Source organism: Sinohyriopsis cumingii, chromosome 19 (assembly GCF_028554795.1).
Source record: "Sinohyriopsis cumingii isolate HCF-2022 chromosome 19, ASM2855479v2, whole genome shotgun sequence".
In the NCBI taxonomy this organism is placed as follows: domain Eukaryota; kingdom Metazoa; phylum Mollusca; class Bivalvia; order Unionida; family Unionidae; genus Sinohyriopsis; species Sinohyriopsis cumingii.
Window position 1 is genome coordinate 62824600 of NC_142979.1, and position 17408 is coordinate 62842007.

At 37.1% G+C, this 17408-nt stretch overlaps 1 protein-coding gene across 1 annotated transcript in view; it reads left to right on the forward strand.

The window, feature by feature from the left end:
• Positions 1-17408, forward strand: part of LOC149775830 (ATP-binding cassette sub-family C member 3-like) — a 65051-nt gene that overhangs the window by 1575 nt on the left and 46068 nt on the right. Inside the window, exons 2-12 of the mRNA XM_089943524.1 lie at positions 89-269; positions 617-937; positions 1501-1638; positions 2110-2256; positions 2847-2931; positions 3710-3800; positions 4470-4596; positions 5488-5664; positions 6045-6212; positions 7096-7279; positions 7650-7740. Coding sequence (XP_089799650.1) covers positions 89-269; positions 617-937; positions 1501-1638; positions 2110-2256; positions 2847-2931; positions 3710-3800; positions 4470-4596; positions 5488-5664; positions 6045-6212; positions 7096-7279; positions 7650-7740 — 1710 coding nt within the window. The remainder of the gene's footprint in view (positions 1-88; positions 270-616; positions 938-1500; positions 1639-2109; positions 2257-2846; positions 2932-3709; positions 3801-4469; positions 4597-5487; positions 5665-6044; positions 6213-7095; positions 7280-7649; positions 7741-17408) is intronic.

The following is a 17408-nucleotide window of genomic DNA, read 5'->3' on the forward strand; positions in this document are numbered from 1 at the left end:
TCTCAAATGAAATAATGTATCCTCTGTGCACTTTAAAGTTCGGCACAATAATATCAACACTATATTCAATTATTCTTTCCTTTTGCAGTGCCCTGATAGCATTTATTGAAAACAAAGCCAATGAGTATCAGTGGAAAGGTTTTGCGTACGCTGGTTCGTTTTTCTTTGTGGCCGCTGTACAGGCCGTATTCTACCAACAGAGTGTTCACATCAGTACGACATGTGGAATGAGAATAAAATCTGCACTTATCGCAGCAATTTACAAGAAGGTATGTGTCTTTCAGGAATGTTCATTTCCAGTAATTTATACAATATGAACCAAAGATGCTGCAAACATATATCCAGAATCTCGGGAAACTGATCTCAATAATTAAAATATTTCAATTCTTTGACTTTGAAAAGTTGCAGGTATAAACTGTGAAAAAGTTAATGTTGCCAATAGCACGTTTTATAGTTTATTGCATATCTGATTTAATAACATCAATACATACCACTATACTACGTCAATAGTGATATAATAAAGTAATTATTTAGCCAATTGAGGCACATTATTTAACTGAATACAGAATGAGAAACATTTTCAGTCGAGTTTTATTCAATATTTCCTACATTATAGGCATTGGTGTTGAACAATGAAGTATTGAAAGAGACGACTGTAGGAGAGATTATGAACTTCATATCGGTAGACTGTGAACGGATTGAAGTAATCACAAGTGACCTTCACAAGCTATGGAGCTCGCCAATGCTTATGATTTTGGCGATGGGCCTGCTTTACAACACTTTAGGGTCCTCTGTCTTCTCAGGTTTAGGCGTCCTTCTTCTTCTTATCCCTCTTAATGGTATTTCGTCCATAAAGCAAAGACAGTTTCAAGCCCGTCAAATGGCGTTCAAGGACTCAAGGATCAAGCTTATAAACGAAATCTTATATGGAATAAAGGTACTGAAACAACACATCATCAAATAGTAGAGTTGGAAATATAATTTCCTCAAAAACTTCAAAAAAAGAGCAAAGAGTCAAATATTTCAAGGCACATGCGATGGAAACACATCCGACGAAATGGTGCTTTATCGTAGTAAATAAGTTTATTGGTAGCATTAAATAAGAACCTTTTTTCACTATGTGTGAAAGCACTTTATGGGGAATAGAAGCAGCAGTTTTACTATGAAAATGGATGTTTTAGTCATGCAATGGGATATATGTTCACACCGCGTCGTCGTAAAGCCAGGGGGAATGATATTTTAGATGAAACTTTCTTATATATTAATGCGGAAACTCATTTAGTTATCCCCTTTTCACATTACCTAAAAATGTATTACCAGTTTGATAGGTGAAGAAATCCGTTATATTATCTGTTCAAAGTACATAAGTACATTTACTTTCTATGGGTTACTCTGCATGATATCACCAACGTCATCTCAGAATCAGTCTTTACTCTTCAACATTTCTCTCTGTATAATGATATAATTTGTTTTGTCATAATATCAATTTGTATCTTTTAGGCATTGAAGTTTCACAGTTTGGAATCATTCGTCTATCAGAAGGTGCTAGAAACTAGAAAGCAGGAGTTGATTAACCTAAGAAACTCGGCTTACGTCAACGCCTTTAGCCTTTTCTTCTGGACCGCTGCTCCTTATCTGGTGAGCGAGAAAGAATGCAAATTAAACATCACATGTTTGCATCTAAATTGATCCACGTTGTGCAGAAGTGCATTGAATGAACTTCAATTTTATTAGAGTGGCTGTAATGTATAATACTTTGCTAACTTGTCCAATATTTGTATTTGCTATATCATGGAGATTCGAGTGACTAAACTGATTTTTGTCCATTTAGAAATTCCATTATAGACATATGTATCTTTGTCTTGAAAATAGTGTTGATTGGTGTGGGGTTTTTTGTTTGCTTTGCATGAAAGTGCTGTCATTACTACATTAATGTCCAAATTTGTGTTCTTTATTTTCTCATATTTCTCTTTTGTTTTTGCTTGCATGATTGGTGTTATTGTTGAGAAAGAACATCCATAATTGTTTTGTATGAGAGAAAACATCATAAAGTACCAAATTCGTTCAGGATTATTATATTTAAATTCATGTTCTTGTACTACATTTTAGGCGATGCTAGCTACCTTTGCCACATATATATTTGCATCAGGGTCTAACCACCTGACAGCGCAAAAGGCCTTCATCTCGCTGTCCTACTTCAACATGCTAAGCACTCCTATTAGTGGCCTACCCAAGCTGATCGCTGCCTTAATTCAGGTAAAATGCAACCATATTATTTCTACCCAAGACTTGTAAAAACGTCACGCACCAAAACTCATCCATTTAGAATGGATTGTCAGCGTCTTTTTAACACGGAATGATGAACTGTATCATAATATTAAAAACCTTTATATTCTTCAAAGTCGTAACAAAATATTTTAAAAAGTTGCTATCAGAAACATAAACATATTTTTCAAAATAGAGTTCGAAAATAATTAACTGATAGTGAGAATGGACAAAGGATATAATTTTTAATATAAAAAAGTTAAATTAAATTTTCGATATCTAAGCAAATGTCCGAGAGAATATTAGAAACTGAAATATGTTCCTTGTGACGTTTTAGACTTTTACTGCATTTGTCAGTTGTTAATTATTCTGCGTGTAAAAGTAACTGCCTGCATCTCTCAGTTAATAATGATGCCTCGAAACAGATCTACAATTCACACGTATTGATATGTCCTGAGCCTGCAGCAGATACAGTAGACGAACATATTGTTTCCTCTTGCAGCAATTCATATCGTAGAACTGATGGATGTAGAAAAATAATATTTTCTTAATATAATTGATGCAATGTTTCTTTCTTGTAGGCTCATATATCTGTTAAAAGAACTGAAACATTTCTACTATCAGATGAACTCGATTCACAGGGTGTCATTAATGTTCATGATGCTGGTAAATATAATGCATTATATATTTTGCTTTGTGTACTGTACAATATTTAATGAAAACTGCAAATTAAATGGACAACATACGGTTCCACTAAGAGTGCATGGACATACTCATGTTAAGATTTCCCCTGAAGCTTAATCTTCCTGCATGTAGTTTTCTATAAACCAATCCAACCTTCCGTGGAAAAAAAAGTTTGCTGATCATGAATTATGCATTTCTACACAGACACGCTTCATTGGTCTCTTACTTATACTGAATAATTAACATGAAACATTTCTGTACCTTAATTGCTCACTTGATAACTCAAATCGTCTAACGTGGCTAGAATATGTTGAGAAATGAATACTGAAAGAGTGGCGTACGCACTAGTAGCAAAACGAACACGAAATTATCATTTTACAAATATACTTACTCGATAAATTATATTTTTAATCCCAAAAAGAATTTGCTTATTTGCTTTGTAAATAAGACATGAAATTCAAGCAAACTTATGCAGCAAATATCTATTGTCACATAACTATTATGTTCTATTCTGACTTAACTGATACCCGTAGAACAAGAGTATAGTATTTAAATACAGATAAACGCAAATACTATTTTGCAGTTTTATAATGACTCTGCTGTAAGAAAAAGAGAAAGTAATGGTAGTCTTTGACCTCGCTTATCTAACTGTTCTTCCATATTGCCCCCATTAAACAATGTTTTCCTTGTAAATAAAGTTTGAATTAAGCAATTGTAAGTCACTTTGAATTTGTTACACTTTCTTTGTATCAATGAGTAGAAACCAACCCTTTCGGTCTCTCAGAATATGCGATTAGTGTTGATGATGGAAGTTTCAGATGGGACAAGAAATCAGATCATCATCTTGAGAAGTAAGTACAATTAAACTCAGTACGAATGAAATACATGTTTCACTATGCGAGACGTGTTTCAGAGCAAATATAATAAGAATGTAGAAAGACATTGTTTCAGTAAATGGATTGTTGCGCCATTACTATTATTTATGGGAATTTGTTCTCATGTCTTGATATAAACTTTAACGAAATGTTTTCCCTTGATAGTGATTTAATACAGTCTTATGAAATTCCATCGATGATATATTCTTTTGGCTCTAACACCATTAACTGTTATAGTGAAATTAAATTTTGAAACAATAGTCATATAATTGATGACTCATTTTCAGAACGAGCAAAGGAATATATACTGCAATGTATACTTACCGTGCACTTGAAGGTATGACATACTATTCAAGTTAAATAGAGACACATGTATTTACTTGTATCTTATAAAATTATTTACTTATAAAAATATCATTGCCTTCGCCTGGATTTTCTTTATAACATTTTGCGTTATCTATCCACCCCTGCCCATCCCCAAAATATCTTCACATTAAATTGAGCATTTTGCTATAAATCAACGGAATGGTATCATACATAGTTGAACTGGATAGCGCGAGAACCTTCAGTTGTGATTTAAAACTTTGTACAGTATCAAATTATAATTGATATTTAAATAAAGTTCAATATTGCCGATTATTTCAGAATCCAAATGAAGATCCCAAAAGGCAAACTAGTAGCCATTGTAGGACACGTAGGTTCTGGAAAATCTTCATTTATTTCAGCACTCCTTGGAGATATGGAAAGACTGACTGGTCAGGTCCGAATAAACGTAAGTAAACCAAGACTATATCGCTTCTGTAATATCTCTTTTTTACTGTCATGCTTTCGTCAATTCTGTCTTTTCATCTTTCTTTGTATTCCGTTCCTTTCAACTATCTATGGTTCATTATCCTACAACTCATAAGGACAGATGATCTGGTTGACAATCAGAGATCACCGTTTTGGAGTAGATATTTCTGTTACACAAAGCGAGATATTATTCGGGAAATTTACCAATGTCAGTTTGATAGAATGAAGTAAATATAACAAAAGACAATATTAGCATTTTGTAGCCTATATCTGACAAATGATTAAAACTAACCATATATACTGCTTCAGCTCTTATCAGAGTAAGTCACTTGCATTGAAAATCGATTTAAATCTTAGTTTTGAGATTTCAATGATTCTACCCATACTTTCTATAGTAACTGAATACATTTCTTGTAATAGTCTACGGAGATTTCCAGTTCTTTAAATGATGGTTTTAAATTTATTTTTATAATTTTATCCGGAATTATTAAAATTCCCGCAAGTTTATTGAATGCTTATACTATTCAATTTAAATGATTGAATATTTATATGAATAGTCTATTTACATTCAAACAGACACAAAAATATATATGTACATCATATGACAAGCATTACAAATTACTGACTAGATAGGTTATACAAACGTGTTAGAGTCCTGCATAAAAGCATGAATTAATAAAAGAATACATCAGTTACTATTTAGCGTCTGTACAGTAAATATTTAATTCATGGCATCTCCTGTAGCACAAGATTTTTCTTCCTTGGGTATCCCTCTTTTTTAAAACAAATTAAAAAGGTAACACTACAGAAGCTGGGTTGTTTTCTCGCACAATGACTTGTATTACAACCTCCTTATTTCTTTTATATCCAGGGATCAATAGCCTACGTGCCACAACAAGCGTGGATTCAAAACGCCACCATGAGAGACAACATTATTTTCTACAAAAACATGGACAAAACTAAATATCGATTCGTGCTGGACGCTTGCACTTTAACCCCTGATATTGCAATGCTACCTACCAGGGACAAAACCGAAATAGGAGAGAGAGTAAGACAATGAGATAAATAAGCAAGACCTTACTGTCAGAGGCGAATACTTTAAGGTCTGTGCAGTCTTTGCTATTAAAGAAATTCATATATTTCATGGAAGGAAGATATTTAGTCACATTTTCATTAATTCAAAGAGTTCCGAAGTTTGGTACCGATCAAGCGATAATTTTTAGACAAGGCATGTCCAGTATATGAAGCATATTTTAAGTAGCAGATATATATCGTTTACAAAGTGCTGATATTTTTAGAAATGGCAAACAAACCTAGCAATGTATAAGGATCTAAAATATTAGAAAACGTTTAAACTATGTTGCCAAACAATTAATATCTAGTTCCCTTGGAAAGCAACTCTTCCTTTGTTTCTTTCTCTGATTGAAGGGAATCAACATGAGTGGTGGTCAAAGACAGCGAGTTAGTTTGGCCCGTGCTGTGTACAACAACGCTGACATTTATTTCTTAGATGATCCACTTAGTGCAGTTGACACCATCGTTGGGAAACGTATCTTCGATGAAGTCATCGGAAACACTGGTCTATTGAGACACAAGGTTTGTTGCATACTTCTAAATTGATGATATGTATGATATTAGATCAAACATTTATTTACATTTAATGAACTATTTTGTTTACGTCTCTACGTAGGCTTCTAGTGTTTGTGTATTGACGAAAAACTTTTTTAAACCGCTTTTTTGTACATAGGCATTGTTCTCTCAGCATTAATACACTCAAGATACAGCAACCATCTAAATATATTTGTTTTACAAATAATATAAAGTACTTCCAAAATCCAATGTGTAATAAATATATTAGGTTTTTGTTTTTATTTTCATATTCAGATGCGTGTGTGTGTGTGTGTGTGTGTGATTTGGATTTTTAACGTAGCTTTAACAAGTTTTCAGTCATATCGCTAAGATGTCTGCGATGTGGCAGTTTATAGTGATGTCTAGCACTGGGGCATCATGCCGCAGACACGTAGCATGATGTCCCACCCAGTCACATTATCCTGACACCAGGCCGACCAGTCCTAACACTAACTTCTTAATGCTGAGCGCCAAGCGAAGCAGCTGTTAGTACCGTTTTTGTAAGTCTTTGGTATGACTCGGCCGGGGATCGAACCCACGACCTCCCGCATCCGAGGCGGACGCTCTAACCACTAGGACACCGGAGCGGTCATATTCAGATGCATTTAACTTGTCCATGGCCGTTCAAGAAATGGATTATAAATATATACTCTAATAAATACGCAATTATTTCAGCTTCTTATCACAAAAAATTATATTACTTTTATATTATGTTGTAACCATTTATAATATATTTCACGGATCGCGCTATGTTAAAAACATTAGTCTCCTAATGTCGTTTTCAAACGAATTTCTTTTCAAACTTTGTGAACGAAATGTCACAAACGTATCATGTTCATTTTGCCTCTAGACTCGTCTCTTCGTGACCCACGACGTTCACTGGTTGCCACTTGTGGATATCATAATAGTGTTTGCAAAAGGGAAGGTTACACAGATCGGGTCCTATGAGAATTTGTTGAGCAGTGGCGGAGAATTTGCACATTTCCTTAAATCTTACCTGACAGACGAGGATGATGAAGTTGAAGAGCCTGAAAGTAGTTAATATCTTTCAAACAGACAGCACTGATAAATAGATTAGCCATTGAATGGCCACATTAAAATATGTATCATCTATTAAACGTCATAATTCCACACCTGGACTCTTCTCGTTTTGAAAACAATAATTTTGTAACGCAGCTGTTTGTAAATGTGGTTATAATATCGATGATCATCTTAACGAAGAACAACAAATGTAATCTGGACAATGATCATTCTAATTTAGATCTATATCATAACTTCTTTAACTGCTGCTACATTATAGGAATATCTTGGTTCTTAGAAAATTATTTGAACATGAAATATGTAACCTTGTATTACAATTATTAAGATTTTTTTGTATATTAAAACATTTATTTTTTGCACAAGTTAAGGAGATTGAAAAAACGATTTTGGAACGAGTCGTCTCCTTAATGCCAGAGGCACCAGACCGTGTCGGATACTCACGTGATCAGAGGAGGTAGGGTAGTAGTAGTAGTAGTATCAGTAGTAGTAGTAGTGTTTCTTCTTGAAATAAGTTACCCAATCTTAACAATTTGGTTAAACTACTACTACTTCGCAAATCCCTCCTAGGCTAAAACCCTTTAGTTAAATAGGTAAGTCATCTTCCCAGCTAGGTGACAGCACCAGTAATCTGCCCCTTATACCAGGAATGTGCCAAATACCTTACAATCGTCCGTTACTATTTCCACTCGTGACGGGAAGCACGCTTTCATAGACAGAATTGCCTCTCAAAATCTAAACAAACAATTAGGAGGAGTTTCATCTTCGAAGGGTTGTACACTCCATCGATAAATTTCCAACTTTTCTGTTCTTCTTATCGTCGACAGGAAAGGTTTCTAACCTTCAATATTATCACTTTGCCATCTGCCCACACTCAGGAGTCTTTGATACATACTTGCACGAGTACTGGTAGCATTCTATCACATTTATATCACGGTATTCATAAGTGCAGATATGTTGCGTGATCCAAAAAACTCATTTAATAATGCGGTGTACTTTCCTCTGCGTCCGGATACATACAGAAAAAGTTTCTATCGTTTCGTGTCTTAGCGGCTACTTAACACTGGTATATGTGAAGCATTAATGTTTAGAACTTCACTGGGTCGTCTCTACAGGCAAAGTTTTCTCAATATTTATATAATGAATATTGTAGTGTTTACTTAGTAAACATGAATAATGAAACTTCTGTGTCATTTTTAAATTCAGGTCTTATGTATAGTATGGAAATCTCGTTTATTTTTCTGTATAGCTTCCGCTGTTAATATATAACAGTACGGTTTTACAAATGGTTTACTTATAGCGTTCTGCTCATACTTGTTGTTCTTTCAGCAACGCGTATAGGCATTCAAAAATGTACCTTCCTACGTGGAATTCGTTACTAGAATTGATTAGGCTTTCACTTTATATATTTAGTTACTCTAAGCAGAGCTTCAGTGATTTTACCTCTACAGGCAGTCAAAATAGACCTTGGGGCAGGTTACTTTTTACTAAAATTGATAATATAGCGTCCACATTGTATATATTAATAGCGATGCTCTAATTCTCTACCTGTACTGACCATGTGCGCCATTGTACATATATTTATCATAATGGGTAACTCTTAATGGACGAGAAATTCATAAAGCAAGATACAAAGTGCATATATTGTCTGATCTATTTCTCTTGCAGAGTTACACCATGGGCGAGATCAGTCAGATAACCGCTCAGCATGTCTTCTTTTTCTGTTGTTGTCATTCCTTGAATACATGTCTGACTTGCATATTAATTTACATAACTCATTAGGTGGCAATGTCTGAGGTACTAAAGGGAAGGCGAAGAAACACAGTTTGAGGGACGAAATCACAATCTTTCACGCAAGACTTCGAGACCAGTTTTATTTAATGGGAAGCGAGATGGTGATCAACAACAGCCTCAGTTACAATCTCAGAGTTATAGACCGGCTACTTGGATCAATATCCCGTACCACAGCTCATCCATAGGAAATGGACAACATCATGCCAGCCAAAATAACCATGTTCCTTCTGACCGGACGCGGTTATATAAATCTGATCGGAATGGGCTGCATACAGTTTTAGCCACCAGAAAACGAACTCATTCAGTTCCACGACTCACCTAGTTCTACCAGCACTGTTTCATGTGTATCATGCCCATTTTCTTGAGGCATTACCAAAGAACCATCTTATAGAGCAGTCTAACCTTGCAAACAACTCCTAGCCAATGCAGGCACTTTATTAGTTCAGTCTAACCCGCATAGCGCTTCAGGCACTTCCTGTGTACAACGACCACATTTTGTAGGCACTCTCATGGATCAGTAAAACCCGCATAATACCGATAGACACGTCTGTCGTAGCATGTCCATCCTGTTGCTTCAGTTTATGAGAGATGTATCTTCACTCGCCGTCTTGTCTCTGAATCCCAAGGAGAGTTTTTCCTTAGCGTCAACTTGTAAGTAACGGATGTAAATCATAACTCACTGCAAATGTAGTGAGCCGCTATCTATCATTAACATTCTTTTACAGCTACCTCGCAGGTAGCATAAGAGATGTCGTCTTCACTGACTTAAATTGGCCCTCAAGCTCCCTCCTCACTATTGGGTCTGACAACGATAATTTAAATTCCGCCTTGTAGGCTTTGACTGAAGAAGTGTTTCAACCAATGCCATCGGTGTTTTGTTCTCTTTCCACATCATCACCTGCTTAGTTTACAGTTCCGACATCAGGAGACCATTCTCTACAGAAGAATCTACTTTCAATTGCTTCCATAATATGACGAATTTACTGACGTGTGAGGACTGCTTATATAATTAAATACAAACGAGAAACGGATACGGACGTTTTGATCGTAGATGCCTTCTCTGTTTTACATTTGTAGACCCGTGAATTGATTCGTAACGTGGCTACCGAATGATCAATATTCAATCTAATATCTATAGTGCTCTTTAAATAGACGGAAACAACTTATATTCTCCCACCCGAATCCCACCGTATGTACGTACGGACATGTTTAAAGAATGGCCCACTTCGTACCATATTGGCCAAAAATATTGTAGCCAGGGTCGTTAAGGCAGCTATGAACTTACAAGAGGTGGAACAAGATGCAATGCTCTCTACCTCCGCTTTTCTTAGATAGTCGTAGACCCAGTTTACGCTATCAACCTTTATCATCTAATTTTCAATTTAATGATAAAGTTGAAGGAATTCCCAAGCCACCAGGAAAATATTATTTTTATCACTCACAGTCTCAGCTACAGTGGAGGGATTTGCAAGGCAACCAACAAAGATTGCAGGGATGTAATAGACCAAAAGTCACTGGGAATGAATCTTACATAATTTAAACTTCAACCGTCGAAAACCACAGTTCTCCAAAACTTAGTGAAAGAGTCAAAGAGAGGTCAACCTGGGAACTCGCCACACCTTCAGTGCACCTCTTAGATATTTGCCCAGTGTTCAATCAGCTACAAGCGCAGCACATTTTGCTTAGTCCTCAACCTACGTACATTCAAGCAACTCTGTTATGCTCATGGGTTCGCAATAGAATGCTAACGATGGGCTCTAAATTGCGTCCATTGTAAGACTACGGTATGGACATGCAAGAAGTGTGATTTCACGTACCCACTCATGCGGCTTCCGCGTGTTCTGCGATTTGCCTACAACATGATACAAAACGGCAGGCTAGTTATATTTTTAAGCAAGACATAGCGTCACATATTACGCTGCTATTTCTCCATTTCAACAAAAACATCTCCGACCTCGAACTTTGTCAAGATTTCGATCGACTAGGTCTGGAATCAATATCCAAATAACTAGACTATGCTTTCGCCCAGGATTCCGAATTGAATTAATGCAATGGTAGATTCATTGCCCATATGGAACAATCCATTAGCTAGAGTTCCTTCCTTGCCAAATTTTTGCATAATGCGGCTACATATATATAAGTCCTAGGTCTTTTCTTGGGCTCCTATCACACTGGTTATGTGGTCAAAACTGAGGCTTAAACAGTGCATTTTGGACTTTAACACTGCACAATATCAAGTTGCATCTTCATGGCAGATAAACAACTATGAACTGCTGTCGGTGATACCTCTGTCAATCACGATCTGTACGGATGCGAACACTGAGGACTGGTGGAGCAAGTCTTCAACCAGTTCTTGATCCATTTGAGTGTGGACCCGTCAGGATCATTATTTACATAACAACATTCTTGAGATAAAAACAGTTTCTGAAACGTTCTTATTGTTGGCTTGAAAACCAGCATGGCAACAGAGTTATTATTCTGTTTGATAACTGCGCAACGTCAAATCCACGAATACGTTTGACATATCTTATGCTGACCAATATATTAGCAAATTTGTTGTCTACCAAAACCGAACCACTACAAACGGAATAGTCTTTCAGTCCCTCGTTTTCCACTAAATAGAAGATCGAGGGGATCGAACTATGGGCCAGTTGGTGACAAAGGGAAGTATCAAAATCCCAACCTTTGTCCCACCAGTCCCGGACCCAAAACGCCTGGATGGTAGATGCTCTTCCTGTAATTGGAAACGCCGAATGTACATACTTATCTAATTCTTCCGGTTCTGTAAGTGATACAGGAAGCAAAATCTAAATCTTGTATCAACGTCATCAATCTTAGAATACAAATTCAAGGATTCGATATATCATCTCATCTAGTATATGCAAGTACGCTGGCGGATGTTTCTTTCCATCCCAGACTTACAGAACCTGCACGCCGAGACCTTATTGAATACACCCTTAAAGGTAACTTCCACACTCTAATATTTTTCGTGGCCCCGAGTGGCCGAGTGGTCTAAAGCGCTCACCGTTCCGGATCACTGCCATCTCACCTCTGTCTGCGTGGGTTCGAGTCCAAGACTCGGCTAGCGTTGGTACGTGGGAAAGCCTGCCAGTAGCTTCTCGTGGGTCGGTGGTTCTTTCCTGGGTTTTCCAGGGTTCTTCCTCCACAATTTATACTGGCCGCCATGAATAGCCTATCCTGTGCTGAAAATCGCGTTAAAACCTAGAACAACTAATATTTTTCTTGCTACATCAGATTTTCATTACATGAATAAAAGTAGCTATACTCGCACAAAAAGAATTAAAAAAATTATCAAGTGTAAAGAAGAAATAATAATTTAATTACTCGAAATAGAAGTGTACAACACTGTTACTTTCCTTTGCTAAGATTTTCCACCTTTAGAGAACGCAAACCGGAATGACGTACATATATCCCCAAAAGACGAAATCCGTCTTGTCGAAATATAAAGCACTATAAACTATGGATAGAGAACATGTAGAATAAACTATTAAAAACTAACTTACTGTTCAACCTTATATCGAAATGCTTGCACGACCCACTAGACTGTGTCGTTTCCAAAGCTATTCCATTGTTTCAATTCATTTCAAAACTCGGCCGACTTCGTAAACGAAAAGAAATCGGCACGATTAAACGAATCCAAAGAAACCAACGTTGGCTTTCTTATGTCGGCCGACTTCATAACAACAACATCTGCTCACTTAAAATAATCCAAAGTCAGTTGTCTGGGTTGTCTTGCTTTGTAATCAAATAACCTTTGTATTTGATATCCTGTGTAAGTTTAAGTGACGAGTTTATTGCTCGCTGCCATTTGTGTTTATTCATCACCCAGGCTCTATTTGTTTGCCATATGTAATCATAATTTATACATACGAGTCTTGATTGCTGTATAACTCGCTATAATAATACTTTTTTAATGAATGCTTCCGAAACGATTATCATTTGCACTCACGGTGAATGTATTTTCAAATAATGATTTTTATTTGCGATATACCGTCGTATAGTTAATCTGGATACAATACAATCTTGATCGTTTTGCACCTTATAACGTATCACACGTGAATCGTAGGTGCCTTCAGACAATCGGATGATATTCACATCTATTTTGTGATTATGTTTTATCAGATATAAGAGAGACACTACAGTAAGGATGCATACGCTAGGTCAGTCGTGCAAATATTACAAAGTCAAAGTATATGGGTACATAATTAAAACAAAGACAAACGTTGTGTTTGATGCTGGCCACTTTCGTGACTTTGTATTGAACATAAATGATATTAGTGAACCAAATATTTGCTATGTATTTACATTGCTATGTCTTTACAGCATAACATAACTATGTGGACAAAGTGTATAGCGTAATCGTGCTAAGAAATTGAACAATGAGACATAGCATATAACACAGACATTTTTTGAGGCTGCAACTGTCATAAACAGAAATACAGCAAATATAACTTGCTGTATTTCTGGCAGCCACAAAAAGGTAGGTGGGGAAAAGAACAAAAATGTCCAGCATCAAAGAAAAGATCAATGTTGATCAAAATGAAACCGATGAATTCTGTATTGTCGGGGCAGTAGAGCACCCTCATACTCCCCGGTAGTTAGAATATATCCAGCATGTATGGAGAATTGGGAAGAAACTTTAAAACGGATGCGGGGACTTCCTGAATGCGCTGTTGGTCTTCCAGAGCTGTTAGAGTACCCTCGTACGCTCCTGGCGGTCGAAAAGGCAGGTAGACACAGATTAGTCCGGGTCGATTGAATGATATCCCAGCAAAACACGGTCGATGCCCATGGTTCTAGGGCTGTGAAACCCACGAGACATGAAAGAGGAACTAGCACACACGGCGGAATGGCGATCTTAGAAAAAGTGATTGAAGGGTTACAAAGCTGAGACCTTTTTGCCCAACCTTATGCAATTCTTAAATGAATCTGAAAGGGCCATATTGATTATTAAAACTGATAAAGAGAACACGGCCAAATTGTCAGATGTGAACGCTTTATATAGCGTCCAAGCCCGCTTATACGTGGTTTGTGTAGCTGGGTGTAGGATGTTTTTAAGCAAATGGTCAAGCGTACGCTCTAGCTGGGCAAGGTTGGAAGAAGCAGAATGCGATGAAGGTGTGAGTCCGCATAAGGAGCCATGGCGTAGAAACTCGAAACCTGTTGGCGAGAAATGTCATCGGCGAGTCTGTTACGTATACCCGATTTATGTTATGCCCTGACCAAGATATTTAATTTAAGGCAAAAGAGTACAGATTTGCAAATGAAATGCATGATTTTTGTTAGAGTATTTTTTGTTTATGTTTCAACTAAGGCTTGATTGTCAGTGTGGAAATTGATACATTTATTGGAAATGTGTTCCCCCTAGATCTCAATTGCCAGAACGATGGGGTAGAATTGTCGGAGGTCAGCCAAATGTCAGGTAATAATAAGGATCTACCATTAAAACCAGTTAGAATGTTTTGCCAGGCCCTTAAATTTTCTAATCTAATGTGGTTTTGCGATGCGAATTGTCAAGTTGATGAGTCGCCTAAGAAAAGCTTGTCCCGGCAAAACAAACTGCGCAAGAAAAGTTAAGAGTATATATGATGGATTGCAACTCCTTGAGAGTAATTTTATTTCAAGCAAGATATAAATGTACGAGTTTGTTACATTGTTAAAGTCTGTCCGTAGGTAGGTGAACCTCCATTCACACGGAATCCAATTCGTATCAGAGTTACGTCATGGATGTTGACGCAAATGTTTTATCTGCAGCCATAGTAACGCCGAAGTCGGCACCTACAATCAGGAAGAGATCGAGCTTCTGCTGGCATGGGACCTCATATCTAGTATCAAAACTTGTCCAAAATATGCGTCATGTATGTTATAGATAACTTTGTGTTCGCATTGAAGAGAATTGCAAAAGGTCTCAAATATCTTGCAACTGGAACTACAACCCATTGGTAAGCATTTGTCAAAACAATAATGTTCCACCACAAAAAGCCAAAACAATGCTATTGCATGGAACAAATAGGAAGAATATGGAAACATTTCATATGTCTGTTTTTGCCATAAAATACCCCCTACCCAGCTGTTTTATACATGTAACGATAATCCACTGTCCTGCTGTGATCTGGACGTTCCTAATGTTTGGAACAATGAAAAGTACAGGACCAGTACTGTGCGTATCTAACTGAAATTTGAAAGTAGCATCCTGCGAGTTACTCATGAGGGTAGAAAAACCATGTATGAGCCCGCCCATTTGTTTGCCTTAACTTTATCAGGGATTATGTGACTGACGAGCTTACAAATTTTGATTGTGAAAGCCCCCCGGAGGCAGAAACGATTTGGACAACGTTACCTGTATCCACAGCTGTACCTGTAAGTGAAGCTTTGGTTTCCACAATGGCGCGGGAGACCATGGATGCTGCTGGTTTGTTGTCTGTTGCTACGGAGGGTCCAAGTTGAAACCCAGTTTGTGGACCATTTTCCGTGGACGGCCTACGCATAGCTACCAGCTGATCATATTTGTCATGGATCTCCTGTTTCGCTTGGGTGGTGAGCATGTCGGAGACCTCTTGAGTTACAACATTAAGAAGACTGGGGTCCATCCTTGCCCCTTCGCTGGATGATCCAGGTTGAGGATTGGCGGCCGTTGGCGTTGACAATGGTGCCTTCTTTATGGGCCTAATCACCGCCTCTTGGATTTTGGACCTTGATTGTCTGGCTCTCTTCACTGCCATTTGCAACGCAGCCCTATATGTAAGGGGCATTCTGTAACGAATGCCACAAAATGTTATTTACAAACATTTCAGTGTATTGCTACGTAGCAATCGTTGCAAATGAATAACCCTTATTGTAATGTTATGAACATCACTTTTCACTGTAGTGAGATGAGGCACAAACTTGGTAATAGTAAGAAAGAAAAAATGAAGAAAAGAATAAAATTTTAACATTATGAAAATTATGGGTCATTGGCTTAAGGTGCGGAATGTAACATACCCAGTATCAACAGAACATTTACAGGTCAGTGGGCCTAAACAAGCTTGGAAACACAAAACCCATGATTCTACAGACCTGTACACATGAAAATGATAAACGTCCCAGAGTAATACCTCATATTTCTTTTTTAAAATCCTTTTGAGTTTATATTCGTTATAGTAATGCTAAATAAATAATTTAATCAAAGTCTACACTCTGCACGTTCCAAGCGCATTATGATTATTTTAAACATTAATATTTTACATCTGCAGTAACATTACTGTACTGTAATCCTTTATTCGATATATTGACTTACGCTCTTCTTCTCATATGCACAACAAAGATTTCTACGGGAATTAGGAGGATTTAGGACTTTTCTATCCATCACCATATTCGATTCCACAGCTTCAATCCACTTCTTTGTGGTAAACAGGGTCTTTCGGAAAATGAAGAACCATTTTGTTCCATCAGCACTCTTTTGGTTACATCCATTTGAACAGTGCACCATATTTGCTGTAAACAAGCACAATCGTAAGATATATATACGTGGGGAAACGCTTGAATTGCTAAATTAAATAGGAGGGATAAATGTACGTCATATCAGTGTTTGGCACGCGGAAACTATCGATTGTTTAAGGAGATTTCCAAATAACATTTTCAGTTTAAAAAGCGGATTTTAAAGTCTAATTAAACATTTTTAAGGTGTGTACGTTTTATGACTAGAATAATATCACACACTTGTACAATATAGGTGGACAGTGACCTTTAAGAACAAACATTTCTTATAACAAATGGTGAAAAATCCCTCAAGGGAGCCGTCCATCTTAAAGGCGTAGGAAGGCAACGGATTCTATATTCAGTGGAGTACGCAATTTAGACACCCACCATATTTCAGTAGCTAGCTTCCTATTATAAATCGTCGACCAGAAGCAGTTAGCACCAATTACAATTAATAATACCAATCCAAGATCATTGACACACTGCATTTCCACAGAAAGAAGGATATCGGACAAACCAAAGACCTATCTAATCTTCTGTTCATTTTGGGTTTCACTTGGCCAGTACCACTGGATACATGCCAAAGTTGAATTTATTATGTGTACTAGCCTGGCTCAACAAGACATTATTTGAATTACTCTCAAGAGTTTACTGAGTTCACCTCTCTATGTAAGTCATGCACCTAACTCAATGCCGATCAACCGTTTGATAGACCCATCTACATGCAGTTCTGACAAAATGGATCATTGTCACTCATGAAATCCCTGCTTTTATTGCCAAGAACATGCTTTCTCGTCATAGTAATCAGACGTTAGTAATAATTCCTGTCTATTCTCGACACTTCATATCATG